Source organism: Notamacropus eugenii, chromosome 5 (assembly GCF_028372415.1).
Source record: "Notamacropus eugenii isolate mMacEug1 chromosome 5, mMacEug1.pri_v2, whole genome shotgun sequence".
Taxonomy (NCBI): domain Eukaryota; kingdom Metazoa; phylum Chordata; class Mammalia; order Diprotodontia; family Macropodidae; genus Notamacropus; species Notamacropus eugenii.
Window position 1 is genome coordinate 124,886,763 of NC_092876.1, and position 15,086 is coordinate 124,901,848.

At 39.7% G+C, this 15,086-nt stretch overlaps 2 protein-coding genes across 7 annotated transcripts in view; both read left to right on the top strand.

Annotated features, from left to right (window-relative positions):
• The window catches only part of NARS2 (asparaginyl-tRNA synthetase 2, mitochondrial), a 154,094-nt gene extending 153,044 nt beyond the window's left edge, over positions 1 to 1,050 (top strand). For all 6 annotated transcript variants that reach the window (XM_072610725.1, XM_072610724.1, XM_072610726.1 and 3 more), the window contains one exon: positions 194 to 1,050. In XM_072610725.1, coding sequence (XP_072466826.1) covers positions 194 to 338 — 145 coding nt within the window. In that variant the 3' untranslated portion in view covers positions 339 to 1,050. The remainder of the gene's footprint in view (positions 1 to 193) is intronic.
• Positions 1,051 to 12,820: 11,770 nt separating this feature from the next.
• LOC140505100 (ferritin heavy chain-like) lies at positions 12,821 to 13,713 on the top strand. Its single transcript, XM_072610730.1, has one exon. It carries the CDS (start codon positions 13,004 to 13,006, stop codon positions 13,553 to 13,555), a length of 552 nt encoding a protein of 183 aa, XP_072466831.1. The 5' UTR covers positions 12,821 to 13,003; the 3' UTR covers positions 13,556 to 13,713.
• Positions 13,714 to 15,086: the final 1,373 nt, after the last annotated feature.

Here is a 15,086-nt window from a genome sequence, read left to right on the forward strand (position 1 = left end):
CTGCTGGTGTTTGTCTGGGCAGCCTCTGTTTCCTCCATCTGTCTGTTTGGGGGGGAGAAAACCTATTCTACCACAATAGTATGAAGAATAACAGATGATTACAACAAATTCTTCAAAACATGAAGTGCTAAATCATAACAGCTGATGTTATGAAGCATTTATAGATGATAATTCTCTGTTGTTTCAAAAACAGGTATTTGGATCTTCGTCGGTTTGGTTCTGTGCCACATGGAGGTTTTGGAATGGGATTTGAACGGTATCTACAGTGCATCTTGGGAGTTGACAATATCAAAGATGTTATCCCTTTTCCAAGGTTTTCTCATTCATGTCTTTTATAGCATAACTCTAAAATAGTATTGTATATAAAACTCATGCATGAAAGAACAGGCCAATGTGAATTTTTTAGATACTAGTGAAAATTCTTACCATGAAGTTTGAAATGTACAGAGAAGAAGAAATTAAGACTTGGAGGGAAGTCTTCATACATTTACACACAAAAAACCTCCTACAAAATCTTGTTGGACAAGGATGCAGAACAAGCCTCTGTCTGAAAGGGAAAATGAAACAGAAGGAAAAAATACATACCCTCTACCTGTGAAAGATTCAGTGTTAGGATGGGTTTTTTTCTTAACCATCAAACCACTGCCCAAAGGTGACTGGTATGTAAGAAAGCCCTTATTGTATTTTCTGCTTACCATGTAACCCCTGATAGATGCCTGCCACTTCTAAATGCTATATCAGACATCTGTCCCTATACTAGGCCTTGTGTAAACTAGGATTAAATTGGTTCTTGTGAAATTGTAATTCATAGTTGTAATCACCTTTCTACTAAACAAAAAATGAAGGTAAATAATTTTTGCACATAGTTCTTTTTTGATTGTAAAAAAACAGAGCGTTATAGGAAAACCTGGTAAATGTTACAACTGTAGCTTGACTATGTTCATTCTGGGCCATTGTATTTCAGAATACCTGGTCAGCTTATTCTGTCCTAAATAGTTAAAGAATTGTTCATATAATCCTAATAATGCAATAAAATAGATTTTTCATGGATATTCTGGGGAGGGAATGCTAAAAATCTGTGTGTCTGATTCTTTTCAGCTCTACTCAAATTCCTATCACACCTAAATTTGGAAGAATGACTCCTCTGAGACAGTAGCATGCTATCCCCATGGAGATGAAGCTAAACCTAGACATTGGCAAGAGCCACAAAACAAATTGCTTTTTGTGGGCTTTCCACCAGTGCTCACTGATTCGGTTCAACAAAGATGTGTTAAGATTAGATAAGACAGAGCTCAAAGTACGGTAATGGGATAGGACACAGACACTAATAACTGTCATACAAAATAATAAGTACATGAGAGATACAGAGTGCTAGGTAAGGGTATTAATGAAGTCTCAAAAGTTGGTGCTATAACCATTTGGTCTCTATTAGATTTTTTTCAAGAGCCGTATACACGAGTATGATAAAGTCAAGCTGATTTATTAAGCAACCTCCCTCTCTCCTTCTCTTTACCTCCAAATTTAAAAGAATCATTTAGTCTGTACCACTCTTTCTTCTCCATTTGCTTCTCCTTAATCCCTTGAAGTGGCTGCTTTCTTCACCATAGATTACTATCTCAAGAGTCACTAGTGGCTGTCTAGTCCCGTGATACTTTCTCAGTCCTCATCCACCTAAAAATGTGATGTAGTAAAAAGAGTGCTGAACTTGTGGTCTGAAAACCTATGCTGGTGTCCAGCCTTCACTGTTTGCTCACCTGTGTGACCTGAGACAAGGCTCTTCACCCTTTTGAACCAGTTTACTCATGTAAAATGAGGGAGCTGAAGATTTGATGATTTTTATGTTCTCTTCCATTTCTGAACCCTTTGTATCTTCCTTGTCCATTCCCATCAGCGTCACCCCCTCGTTTGTGTCTGCCTTTTCTACTCCCCTGGACAATCACAGTAGCTCCCTAACCTTCCCACTTCCAGTTCATCTCTTTTCCAGTCCGTCATTCACACACTACGTATCTTCTAAAAGAAAAGACAAAGCCATAATCATCCCTCTTGCTCAAGTATTTCTTCCCCATTGCCCATAGAATGAAGTTCAGATGCATTATTCTGGCACTCAAAAGCCTCAGCCTATCTTTCCAACTTTATTTTATCCCACTCCCTTAAGCATTTCCTTCCCTGTAGTAAAATGGATGACTTTCTCTTCTTCAAAACATATGCTGTGTTTTCCTGCCTCTACACTACTGTTCATGCTATTTTCTTACCTGTAATGCCTTATCTATGCTTTATCTGTCAAAATTGTACCCACTATTTACAGGCCCACACAAATAGTACCTACTCCATGTAGACTTTACTGATGCCCGTTATTAGATGTAACTTCTGCCTCCTCTGGAGAGTTTCTTTCTTCCTTTATCGTTATCCACTATAGTGTAATGCTCCATAAATTAGCATTTATTATGACCATAGTAGTTGTCCAGCATTGTACTATGCTAAGCACTATGAATACAAAGATAAAAGCAAAACGCTCTCTGCCCACAAGAAGCTTACATTCTAGCAGGGAAGCAACATGAATATATTTAAGCGAGGCCCTTTTGTGTGCAGTCAGAAAAAAGCTTATTACAGGCTTGGCTAAGTATAAGGTAATGGTCTCAAGATTCCCTTTTGACCTTCTCTCCCTTGCAAGAGAATGCAACAAAAACCAGCTTATCTGGAGGCAAAACTCCTTATAAAAGTGCACACCAGACAATTAGGGTTCAGATCATGTAGGAAACTCCTGCTGGGAGTCATACCAGGTAGGGCAGAGATGGTATGGCATCATCATGGCCCACTGTGCAGTAGTGAGTCCAAGCGAGTCCAAGAAGAGCAAGTGAGTCCATGAACTAATAAGTCTCCAGCTCCTCATGTTTACATTCAGATTGGGACAAAAGCATCCTTCCATGTCATCAGTTCATGCCTAGTACACAACTCCCTTATCCCTCTGTCCTCTCCAAAGAAAATAAAACAGAAGTTCCTGGTCTTCCCTTGTCCTTTAAGGCTTCTGCCTCCAGTGATCTTTCAGCCCTTGCTTCCAGCTCAGAAACTATACTTCCCACCATTCTTCTGGCCAATAAGAGAATACACAAGTACATGTGAAATGTATTAAAAATGAATACAGCATAGTTTTTGGAGGAAGTACCCAAGCAGCTGGGAGGATCAGGCTCTTGAGCTGTGTCTTAAAAGAGGCCTGGAATTTTGGTCAGCAGAGATGAAAAGGGAGATCATTCCAGGTATGAGAGGACCTGAGCCTCTGGAAAGGTATGAATAGAAAGGAAGGGCTTTTGAGAGATGTGGTAGTGATAGAAACAATACAGGATGTTTTAAGATATTAAAAGCAATAGCTTTTCAACTGTTGAAGTTTCAAACTACACAGACTTTGGGGACACCCTGTATTTGATTGGATATGTGGGGTATGAGGGTAAGGCATCCAGGTGTGATGGTATTGTGAGCCCAGCTGACGAGGAAAATGATGGACTCCTCATTAGTAATAGGGAAGTTTAGAAAAAAACAATGAGTGACATTTTGGAAATGCTAAGTTTGAGATACCTACAGCGTTTAGTAATGTTGAATGGGGAATATAGAGCTCCATAGTCTCCTCTTTTTTTTTTTTTATTGTTTTTAGTTTACAACATTCAGTTCCACAAGCTTTTGGGGTCCAAATTTTCTCCCCCGTCCTTCCTTCTCCCCTGCCAAAGACAGCATGCAATCTGATACAGGCTCTAGATTCACATTAAACATATTTTAACTTTAGTCATGTTACAAAGAATTATAATCAATGGAATGAGCCACAAGAAAGAAGAAATAAAACAAGAAAGAGAGCGAATAGTATGCTTCAATCTGCATTTAGACTCCATTATTTCTCTGGATGTGGGTGACATTTTCCATCATGGGCCTTGTGGAATTGTCTTAGAACCTGCATTGCTGAGAAGAGCCAAGTCTATCAAAGTCAGTCATCACACAGTGTAGCTGTAATTGTATAATGTTCTGCTTCTGCTCACCTCCCTCGCATCAGTTCACATAAGTCTTTCTAGGTTTTTCTGAAGTCCACCTGCTCATTGTTTCTTATAGCACAATAGTTTTCCATTACATTCATATATACGCCAGACTTGTTCAGCTATTCCCCAATTGATGGGCATCTCCTACACAATCTACTCTTAAGTGATTTTCTTGTTTAAAATGTTATCTTGCAACTTAAAATTCCACTTCATTTTTTTTTCTTTGACATCCGTTTTAATTAAACTGAAGTTCCATAAGCTATAATCAGCAAATGGAAAGGTGAAGTATACCAAGACAATAGAAGTCAACATGCAGACCGATTCAGCTGAACAATAAGTGTTGTGTCTACTGTGTACAAGGCAATGAGAAGGCAAAGATAATTCAACATATTTTAAATACCTCAATGTTTTCAAATAATGAGGGAATACAAAGTTTAGATGTGCCCCTGTTCCTGCCTTCATACGGTTTATCGTCTACTGGGAGATTTTATGTAAAATACATAACTTCATTAGGTACACACGCAGAAGTGCTATGAAGAGTCCCTGTAGATTAAAGATCCCTCCTAAGTCTTTGCAGGTCATTTTTTGCAAAGTTAAGAATGTGTTCAGTATTTATTGAGCACCTCAGAAGTGTGTGGCTTTGTAGAACAAGAGCAGGGTTCAGCAAGAAGCCTTTGTTGTCCCCATTCATCATCTTCCCGGCACGAGCAGAGGAGCCCCTGACTCACAATATCTGGAAAAGAAAGTTCTCGGCCGCCCTACCTCCACAACTGGCACTTTGTTGGGAGAGCACTGTGGGAAGCTTGTCGTCAGGAACACCTGGGCTCAAATCTTGCCTCAGACATTTACTACTGAAGTGCCCTGGGGCCAGTCACTTAATCTCTAAGCCTGTTTTCTCATCTGTATAATGAAGGAGATGGATTTCATGGCTTCTAAGGTTTCTTCCTGCTATCAATTTATGATCCTTTGATGGGCTGTTGTGATGCCAGTATGTAGGACTGTGCCCTTAAAAATGACCGACCACACTTGAAACTAGATTCTAAAACACAAATAAATGAGAAAGTCAACTCCCCTGCTAGCTTTAGGACCTTAGGGCAGAGGCTTCCAAATGACCAGTTCTGGCACAGTGAGGAAGAAGGAAGGGTAGGAAGTGCTGTCCAAGGTTTGGGGACTCATTAAATGAAAATAAAATACTAATCGAGACAACAGGAGTGAGACTAATGCTAACACTGGAGTGGGATGTTGTACAGAGGTGTACACATTTATGGGAAAATGATGCCAAATCGAATCTGTGCTATATACTGGCACATGCCAACACCCACACCTTCATTTGACTGAGACTGATCCAATCAGACTTATCCTGTCACCGCTTGCTTGATTCATTCGGACTTGACTTGTGTCAGCTCAGAGTTAAGTAATCTAAAATATCATGTCAGTAAGTATGAGATAAAAGTGGCTTCAAGAAGAGCTATAGGTAATGGTTTGAAATTCTCAACAATTACATTTAACTTTGTCTTAAATTCTTATCTCTTATTTTAAATGAAGTCACATGTCTTCATGGTACCTAAGGATATAATTGACTTGAAGAGGAAATCTAAAACTAATAAAAGATAATATAAGTAGTTTAAACACATCAACACAAAGTAAAACGCAGACATCTAGAACATAATCCACCATATTTATCACTGGCATTTGCAAAGACTGTTACTGGTGGAAGGAAAAAAACCTGTTTACTTTGTATGCATGCTTTAGCTGTTAATGACATGAAACCTAATCAATTGAACTAACATATTAAAAGTTTATGTGATGAATGGCCCCCCAAAAAACTAATTTTTACAGAGAAAATTTGATTTTTTTAATAAATAGCAAGATAGTTTTTCAGTAGCCTTGCTCTCAGCATAAAAAGAATTTGTTTATGTCATATAAAGTTTGTTGTTCAGTCATATCCAACTCTTCCTGATCCCATTTGGGGTTTTCTTGGCAACCTTCTCCAGCTCATTTTACAGATGAAGAAACTGCAGCAAACAGTTAAATGACTTTCCCAGGCTCACGCTGCTATTAAGTGTCTGAGGCCAAATTTGAACTTAGGTCTTCCTGATCCATACCCAGTGCTCTACCCACTGCACTGCTTAAGTGCCCATCACATAGGGTCACTTACAGGATTACCAAGTCCTGTACAACAGAAGATTCTTTATCACTCACCTACAGCCACTAATATGGTCAAAACAATACTTAGCAACTCCTGTGCCAAACAGCTTCAAATGGAACTTGGAGGTGATGTGGTGGGAACAGAATTACTTCTGTCTGAAGACCTTGGCAATCAGCTGATTGAGAAACTAAGATCCTATTTTACGTTGCAAGTAGATGAAGTAACAGATAGAGTTAAAGATGTTTATTTAATAACATGAGTGTGAAATGTTGCAAATGATGTTCTGTTGATAACTGCCACATTAAGAGAAGCGTTCAATATAGTTGACAGATTTTTTTTAGCTACTTAGTTTGTCAGGTTTTGTGAGAATAATCAATTTTCATTAAAAAAAAGTCTTAAAAAAAAAACCTTTAAAAAATGATGTGACAGCATTGAGACAGAGCACAAAAGATCTCTATGTTATTTGGAAATGTGCTGGTTTTGTTATACCAAAGTGCTTCAAAGAATGTTTGAGCTAATATAAATTGACATTTTTCTTAGCGTTAATAATAAAGATGAAACAAATTTATTGTATAGTAAATTTCCTCCTGAAAGTTGTGAATTTAGGGAGGTGACTTTTTTTAAACTGTGTCCTCTAAATCATAGAACCTCACATTCATAGTCTGATAAAGAAAGAAAAATTGCATTTAAGAAAAATTATAGCTTTGAATAGCAAAATAATATTTTAGGGATTTCCTAATTTTTAAAGTAGCTGCCCTACATATGAAAAAGCTTAAAGTAAAAACTTTATTATTTAGTCACCTGACCAATCACAGAAGCAATTCTTACTTTAAACATCAAAATATTTCAAAATATGAATGAATAAAGAACACATTTGCCATAGACAGTATCCCAGGCCTTATTTCATCAGAATGTGAACAGTTCATAAATTTGTTTTATGTACGTTGAAACAAGTATTTGAAGCTGAATATCATTGTGAATGATTAAAAAGTACTGTGTTTATCAAATAATACAAATTTTATAACCATATAGTTCCCCATTTGTGGGAAGCAGTTTTCTTCTGTCTGTTATAAAACCGATCTTGATTAAAGGTTGAAAAAAAACAGATTTTGAGAAACTTGGTGCTGAAAAACCAGTCCAACCAACACATTAAAACTGTTATCATTATGCTTTCTACTTGTATCATTTATAAATATGAAAATTATAAAAGAATTTATCATTATTTTAACAGTATTGTGTTTGATGTTTATGTTGGTGATATTGTAGTAAATTATTTTTTGCAGCATGCCAGCTAATTAAAAAATCACATGGATTATTTCATGAAAAATGGAAAGCAGTATGATTTTTTTTACAAAGGAAAGGTGTTGTTCAATCAAATTTGGAAACCACTATCTTAGGAAGGAAGAAGAGCATTTGTTAAATGCCAATTATGAGCCACACACTGTGCTGAGCACTTTGAAAATATTACCTCATTTGATCCTCATGACAGCCTTGGTAGGGAGTTAACCACTTTTGTCCTATTTTATAGCTGAGAAAACTGAGGCAAACAGTTGTGTTTATTGTGTTATTTCTACGTGTCTCACTTTCTTTTGAACTCTGATTTCTCGGATTCCTTCCAGTTCTAATAGTCTCTTGGTTTTACACTGTCCTGGTCTTTTTTGAGAATAGGTTGTGTTTATCCTTTGTTCTTGAAGAGGACCATGACATCAGGGAAGGATGACATGACTCGCAGCTGACTTGAATTTGAGGGAGGGAGGGCTGTTTTCAGAATAGACCACAACTTTGGAAGAATGATAAAAATTACTGTAATAATTGCATGTACTTCGGGTAGAGATACAGGATATTATATGCCAGTCAGATAATTTATGGGGTGACCAGTTTCTAAAAGGGATAAATCAGCTTCTGCTAATATGTCATAGGATCAAAGATTCTGGTCAGGAAGCAACCTTAGAAGCCACACAGTCCAACCCCAAAACAGACACAGGGTGTTTTTGACCTGTCTAAGGTAAGAGTTAGAGATGAGACTTGAATCCAGGTCCTCTGACAAAATTTCTAGCCAGAACCTGAGTAAGGTCACTAGTGCCGCCAAATAATAGTTCACATTCCTGTGTTACTTTACAAAAAGCACTTTCCTCACAACATCCTGATAAGAATAAGTAATGCAGTCTTCACTGTGTTCTTTTTACTGAGACAGAAGCAGCCTCAGACAATTGGACTTAACCAGGGTTTTTCTCCAGTACTTGACACATAGTCGGCTCCTAATAAATTCTTATTTACTGATTTCCCCATAGCCACAGATGTCAAAGTTAGTACTTGAACCCAGATTTTCTGTTTCTAAGACTCAGACACAATAGCATGTCATAGCAGCAGTAATGATGATGATGATAGCTGGCATTTATATAGCATTACAAGGTTTGCAAAGTGCTTTACAAATATTTTGTTTTATCATAACCCTGAGAAGTGCTATTACAATCCACATTTTACAAATGATGAAACTGAGGCAGACAAATTAAGTAATTTACCCAAGGAGGCATAGCTTAGAAATGGTTGAAGCTAGATTTGAACTCGGGTCTTCCTGACTATTTGCAGCACTATGCTGTGCCACCTAGCGGCAAAATTCAAATTAAAGAGGGCCTTTTCACATGGATCCATCCTTTGCCTCTTTTCACACTTCAAAAAAAAGACACCCCATTTGGCTATCTCACTAACTGAATGTTGTCAATTGATTTTAATTGCCAAAATTATCCAATCCAAATTGTAGGAATACATCCCCCTTTTTTCCTCCCTCTCCCAAACCAAGGACCCTATGATGACCATGCAGAATTACCTTCCATACAGTGACAAAATAACTGCCTAGCCTTTTGGCTTGCTCAACAAGGACCTGTGAGAAGCCTCTCCCACATCCTACCTGCTACTTGGAAGAATCTGTTGTCCTCATCAGTTTAAATACTCCATTGTTCAGATCACAGTCTTACCACCTTGTTCTGTGTCATTCTCTCTCCTTCATGATTTTCTATAGAGAAACTGCTTAATCCACTGAAGGCCTTACTCTGTATGGCTGTTTAATTTTCTTGAGAAGAGCAAATGTAGCCTTCAAGCAATCCACCTGTTTTCATATTCTCTGACCACCTTTTTTAGACATGCATGCCTTTAATGATGCTTTTTATACCACTCCTGTGCAAGTCATTAATTAGTATCTAAAGTTTCACAGCAATACTTATATTTTTTTATTTGTACATAATAAAACATGACAAAAATATGGGTATTAAAGATTCAGCAGGGGACCCTGATCATCTCAGTCTACCTTTAAATTTTGAAAGCACTTCTGCTTACTATAGTCAAGAGTTCTTAACCCGAACTATGAAATTATATATATATATATTTGATAACATATAGTTAATATATGTTATAGAAATATATAGAATATATTTATAATTGAATATGTTATTGCATATTATTGAATTGAATGTATATTATATATATTGAATATATAAAAATATATTCAATATGATTAGTTTCCTTTGTAATTCACTGTATTTTATGCATTTAAAAACATGATACAGAGGTCATAAGCTACCCCAGACTTCCTGCCCAAGGGGTCCATGACACAAAACAGGTTAAGAATCCCCTGTTATAAATCAAAGATACCTGGCTATATTGCTACCATTTAAAAAGGCCTTTTAAGCAATATTCTGAAAATTCTAAGTGCTTAGTAAGACTGAACTGGTAAGAAATGTGTGCTGTTTCTTTTGGCTTCTAATCAGTGTTTATGTGTAGTCTGAAATCAGAAATATGCTCTGTAAATAATATGTGGGAGAAAGGGGTGGGGTTTGACTGAATTCCTCACAACTCTTTTAATCAAATGAAGAGATGAAAAGAAATGCTGTTTAAAAATCATTTAGGAAGCAGTCGACTTTCCATGAAATCACCCTGTAAGAATGAAAAAGCATTGAACTATGGCACTTAATATTGTACTTATAGAGCCTCAGCATTTCCCCATGGTCAGTGTAACACTGGGGTTGCAAGTATGGGGTAACATGAGTAGGTGTTGTAGTACCATGGGTGCTTGCTCAGTCATCCGGACACCTGAGCCATCATTTGTTTTGGAATCTACATGACATTTCTAAATACATTATTAATACACATCACTGTAGGATCTTTGAGAGTGGAACAAGGAGTTTAAATGTTTTCTTGTGTCCTTTGTTAATACGACACATTTATTGAATACAACCTATGTACTGAGCACTGGGGTGAGGTACAAAGTTTAGAAAAATATAAATGTTTTACATAGCTTTTTAAGGTTTATAATCCTTTACATTTATTATATCATTTGAGCCTACAACAACCCTGTGAGGCTGTAACTGCTACAGATACCATTATTCCCATTTTATGGAGGAAGACTGTGGTCACACAGTCACTAAGTGATGGAGATAGGATTTGAACCCAGGGCTTTCTGCCTTAATGTACAGCAGAATATCAGGGTGTAGAGATGTTCAAGGAGGACTGGCACTTTACTGAACCCTTTTCAGTGCTGCTCATCCACCTTTGTTATCCACCTGACTCTCAACCCTCTCCTGTGGCTCCAAGAAGCTGTCCCATGCACAACAGGTTGACAGTAACTGACAGACCACAAATGTGTTGGTGAGTTAGGGGGGTGTCTACCTCAAGCATGTAAAGACATCCCCCAGTGGAATGGGCAGATGAGAACAATTTGTTCCATTGGCCTTAGCCACCAAGGCAACTGAAGCAGGCACTGTGGAACACTTAAAGCTTGGTCAGATATGGAAGATTCCAAGGTCATCCACTGCACCCTGGGCCAACACCACTCATCCTGACCTTTGTCTTGCCTCTGGACTTGGATGACTGGAAGAGAGAGTGAGACTGAGGACTTTGTGCAACTCTGCCTCAGATCCAATTCAAAAATGAGTCAGTGCACCACCCTGTGAAGTCGTTGGTCTTCTTGAAGAATGAAGGACAAATAAAAACAAAATAATGGCACTCTATACATTCTGCCACACTACCAGCCCTCAGGAACTTATGGTCTAATGGGAGACAAGGCATCAATGCATATAGTTTTAATCCACCAAATTGCATTGTGAACGCATTGTTGCTGTTCAGTTGTAGCTGGCTCTTTGTGCCCCCATTTGGGGTTTTCTTGGCAAAGATACTGGAGTGGTTTGTTATTTCCTTCTCCAGCTCATTTACAGATGAGGAAACTGAGGCAAACTGGGTCAAGTGACATACCTGGAGTCATACAGCTAGTAAGTACCAGAAGGCATGTTTGAACTCAGGAAGATGAGTCATCTTGCACTCTCTCCACTGTACCACTTAAGTACTCCTAATGCTGTGAGTTCATTAGAGAGACATAAAACAAAATACTGTTGTGTTTAAGGTTAATGACCACAGAAGTCAGCAGAGCAAAGGAGCCAAAGTATCTGTTGTTCAACAGTTATTTTTGCACCTTGTCTTTAGGGCCACTTAAGGTCTAGTCAAGTCTGTAAGCTTACTGTATGCCAGGCACTGTGCTAAATACTGGGGATACAAATACAGGCAGAAAGAAAAATATTTCCTGTCTTCGAGGAGCTTACAAGAGAAAGGCAGCATATAAAAGGGAGCTGAAAGGGAAGGAGGAGGAAAGGGATGAAGGTGTCAGGAGCACAGCTTGAAGAGGAACGAAGACTTGACTGGCCTAGGCTTTCTCTTTCAAAGGGAGGTTGTGAGAGGAGCCAGCCGATCTGAGGGAGAGGCTGCAGAGGTTGGGGGTCCTTCAGGTGGGTGAAGTTAGAGGTCTCAGAGGGAGTTTCCAGAGTACAGGGATGGAATAAGTGTTTGTGACGTTCCTACTCTGTACCAGGCACTGTGCTAAACACTTTATAAATATCTAATTTGATCCTCACAAGCTGGTGAGGTAGGTTTCTGGGGCATTTTAGAGAGAAGGTCCGGGAGAAAAGTCAAGTGCATCCTGGAGAGGAATGAAGACATGGGTAGTCTGGGCATACTCCCAGACAACTGGATTACCCATTTATGTATAATGGGTTTTAGTCATACATATCTCATTTTGCTTCTAATTCACTGGTTTTCTTAAGGGATTAATTGAATTGCATCCTTGTTTGAGTGCTTTTGGAATTGAGGAAATGACACTGAAGGGATATAAATGAAATAGAAAGATAGGGAACTTTGCACTAAAAGAATCCATTGTCCTGAGCCTGAAAAGTTAAATAGATTAATTACAGAACTGACATTGAACAGGATCTATTACTACCCAGGGGGAGCACTGGAAGGATGAGTCTAGAAGGGCGGAGGCAGGGAAGGAGAGAAAAGCCAAGTCAATAAAAATGAAATGGAAGTTAGCACTGTCCTAGCGGACAGTGTACTGTCTTATTGAGGAGCACTGTCCTGGGAGTGAGTGTGTGATCTTAGACAAGTCACTTTCCGCTCAGGGCGTCAGTTTCATTGTATGGAAAACAGAGATACTAACAGGACTATTGTGTGGCTCAAATAAGCACATTCTTTGTGAGCCCTAAAGCGTTGTATAAATCTAAGTTCCTAATTATATTATGTAGATAATTATACTTGTCCATGTCTCCTAGAGTTATGGTTATCAAATGAGAGAAGAGCTAGGAAACCACCTTGAAAATGTTAAAAGCAGGCCAGAAGCGCAGGGAAGGGGACTCGCTGCGGTTTCCTGCTTCAACAGTGCTTGAACGGAACCCGCCGCTCGATTCCCGGCCGGAGCCGCCCTTAGCCACCTGTCCACCTTCACCTCCACTAACCAACACCTCGTCCGTCCTCCCGTTCGCGCAGCAGCCGCCCCAGCCCAGCCTCCGCCGCCGCCATGACCACCTCGTCCCCCTCTCAGGTGCGGCAGAACTACCACCAGGACTCGGAGGCCGCCATCAACCGCCAGATCAACCTGGAGCTCTACGCCTCCTACGTCTACCTGTCCATGTCGCACTACTTTGACCGAGATGACGTAGCGCTGAAGAACTTCGCCAAGTACTTCCTCCTCCAGTCCCACGAGGAGAGGGAGCACGCTGAGAAGCTGATGAAGCTCCAGAACCAGCGCGGCAGCCGCATCTTCCTGCAGGACATCAAGAAACCCGACCGAGATGACTGGGAGAGTGGGCTGAATGCAATGGAGTGCGCTCTGCACCTGGAAAAAAATGTCAATCAGTCGTTACTGGAACTGCACAAGCTGGCAACTGACAAGAATGACCCCCATTTATGTGATTTCATCGAAACCCACTACCTGGACGAACAGGTAAAGTCCATCAAACAACTGGGTGATCACGTAACCAACCTGCGCAAAATGGGGGCCCCGGATTCTGGCATGGCGGAATATCTTTTTGACAAGCACACCCTTGGAGACAGTGACAACGAGAGCTAAGCCACACTTGGCTTCCCCCACACCTGGGAACTGTGGGCGTGACTCCTACTGTCTTTCAGTGCATGCATATTTTGGTTATCTGACCTTTTCATAATCTGTACCAAAAAACTACCACCATTTACATCCCAATAAAGTGACTTGGTACTGATGAAAAAAAAGTGTTAAAAGCACAACACAAATGTAAGGAGTTATACATTTTTCTCAAAACTATGAATATGTGTAATCTTTGGTCTTTTGATGTTTCTGAATAGGAGATCATACTGAAAGTTCTCAACAGCACGTGGGGGTTCCAGTAATTACAAATGAATTCCCTTATGACCAATTTTTTTAAAATGATGATGTTTCTGCTAGTGATGATTATGGAATGTACCAGTGTAGCTGGAAAAACTAGTGTAGAGATTCTGACCTCGTTGCTCAACCAGTAGTGTTCTCTATAAAAGTTACCAGTGATCTGTTAATTACCAAATCCGTTGACCTTTTCTCAGTCCTTATCTTTCATGACCATCCACAGCATGTGACACAGCTTCACGTCTTGCTGGACACTCCTCCTTGGGTTTTTATGACAATGCTTTCTCCTGGCCCTGTACCTGGCTGTCTGGTCTCTCTTCAAGTCTTCTTGATTGAATCATCCTAAATGTGAGTATACCCCAGGGCTTCGTCCTAAACTATCCTTTCTTCTTTATTTATTCTCACTCTTTTAAAGATCTCATCAACTTTCATGGGTTCTATGAAAATAACTCCCAGATCTATACATCCAGCCTCAGAGTCTCCTGAGCTCTGGTTCCTAATCTCCAATTGCCTTTTGGACTTTTAGAACTAGATTTCTCATAGGCTCAGGATGTCCCAAACAGAAGTCACTTTCTTTGCCCCATTTCTTGAATTCCCCATTTGTTACATCCATCACTCAGGTTCACAAACTCAGACATCCTCCACTCTTTTCTCCCACCCTCACATTCAATCAACTGTCAATTTTACCTCCAGAATATGTCCTCTCCATCTTCTTTCCATTGCATCCTTCTCGGCATTTCATAATTGTCCCCTTCTCTCCACTCATATACACTCCTTGCTCAAGCCCTCACCACCCCTTGCCTGGACTATTACAGCAGCCTCCTCATCTTTGCCTCAAGAACATCTCCAACCCAGCCTATCCCCAACACAGCTGCCAAAGGGACATTGAGAAAACTCCATTCAGCCCATGTCACTCCCCTGTTGGATAACCCCAGCTCTTACCTCAAGAATAAACTACAAGCTCCTCTGTGTGATCTTTCAAGCCCTTCACAGCCTGACTCCAGCTCTTCCCAGGATTATTCTTCTTTACTACTCTTCTCATTTTCCACATTCTAGTTAAGCTGGCCTGCCTTTTGTTCCTAAAACAAGATAGAAACTCTCCTTCCTCTCTCCTTTTGAACTGGCTGTCCCCTTGCCTGGAATGCATTTCCTCCTCTTGGCTGCCTCTGAGAGCCCCACATCAGCCACCTCTGAACTCAAGTACAGGAACGCTATCCTGAGCCCCTCACTTGCCAGTGTCCTC

Coding starts and splice junctions, on each gene's coding strand:
- LOC140505100 (XM_072610730.1), top strand. CDS start 13,004: ATGACCACCTCGTCCCCCTCTCAGGTGCGGCAGAACTACCACCAGGAC.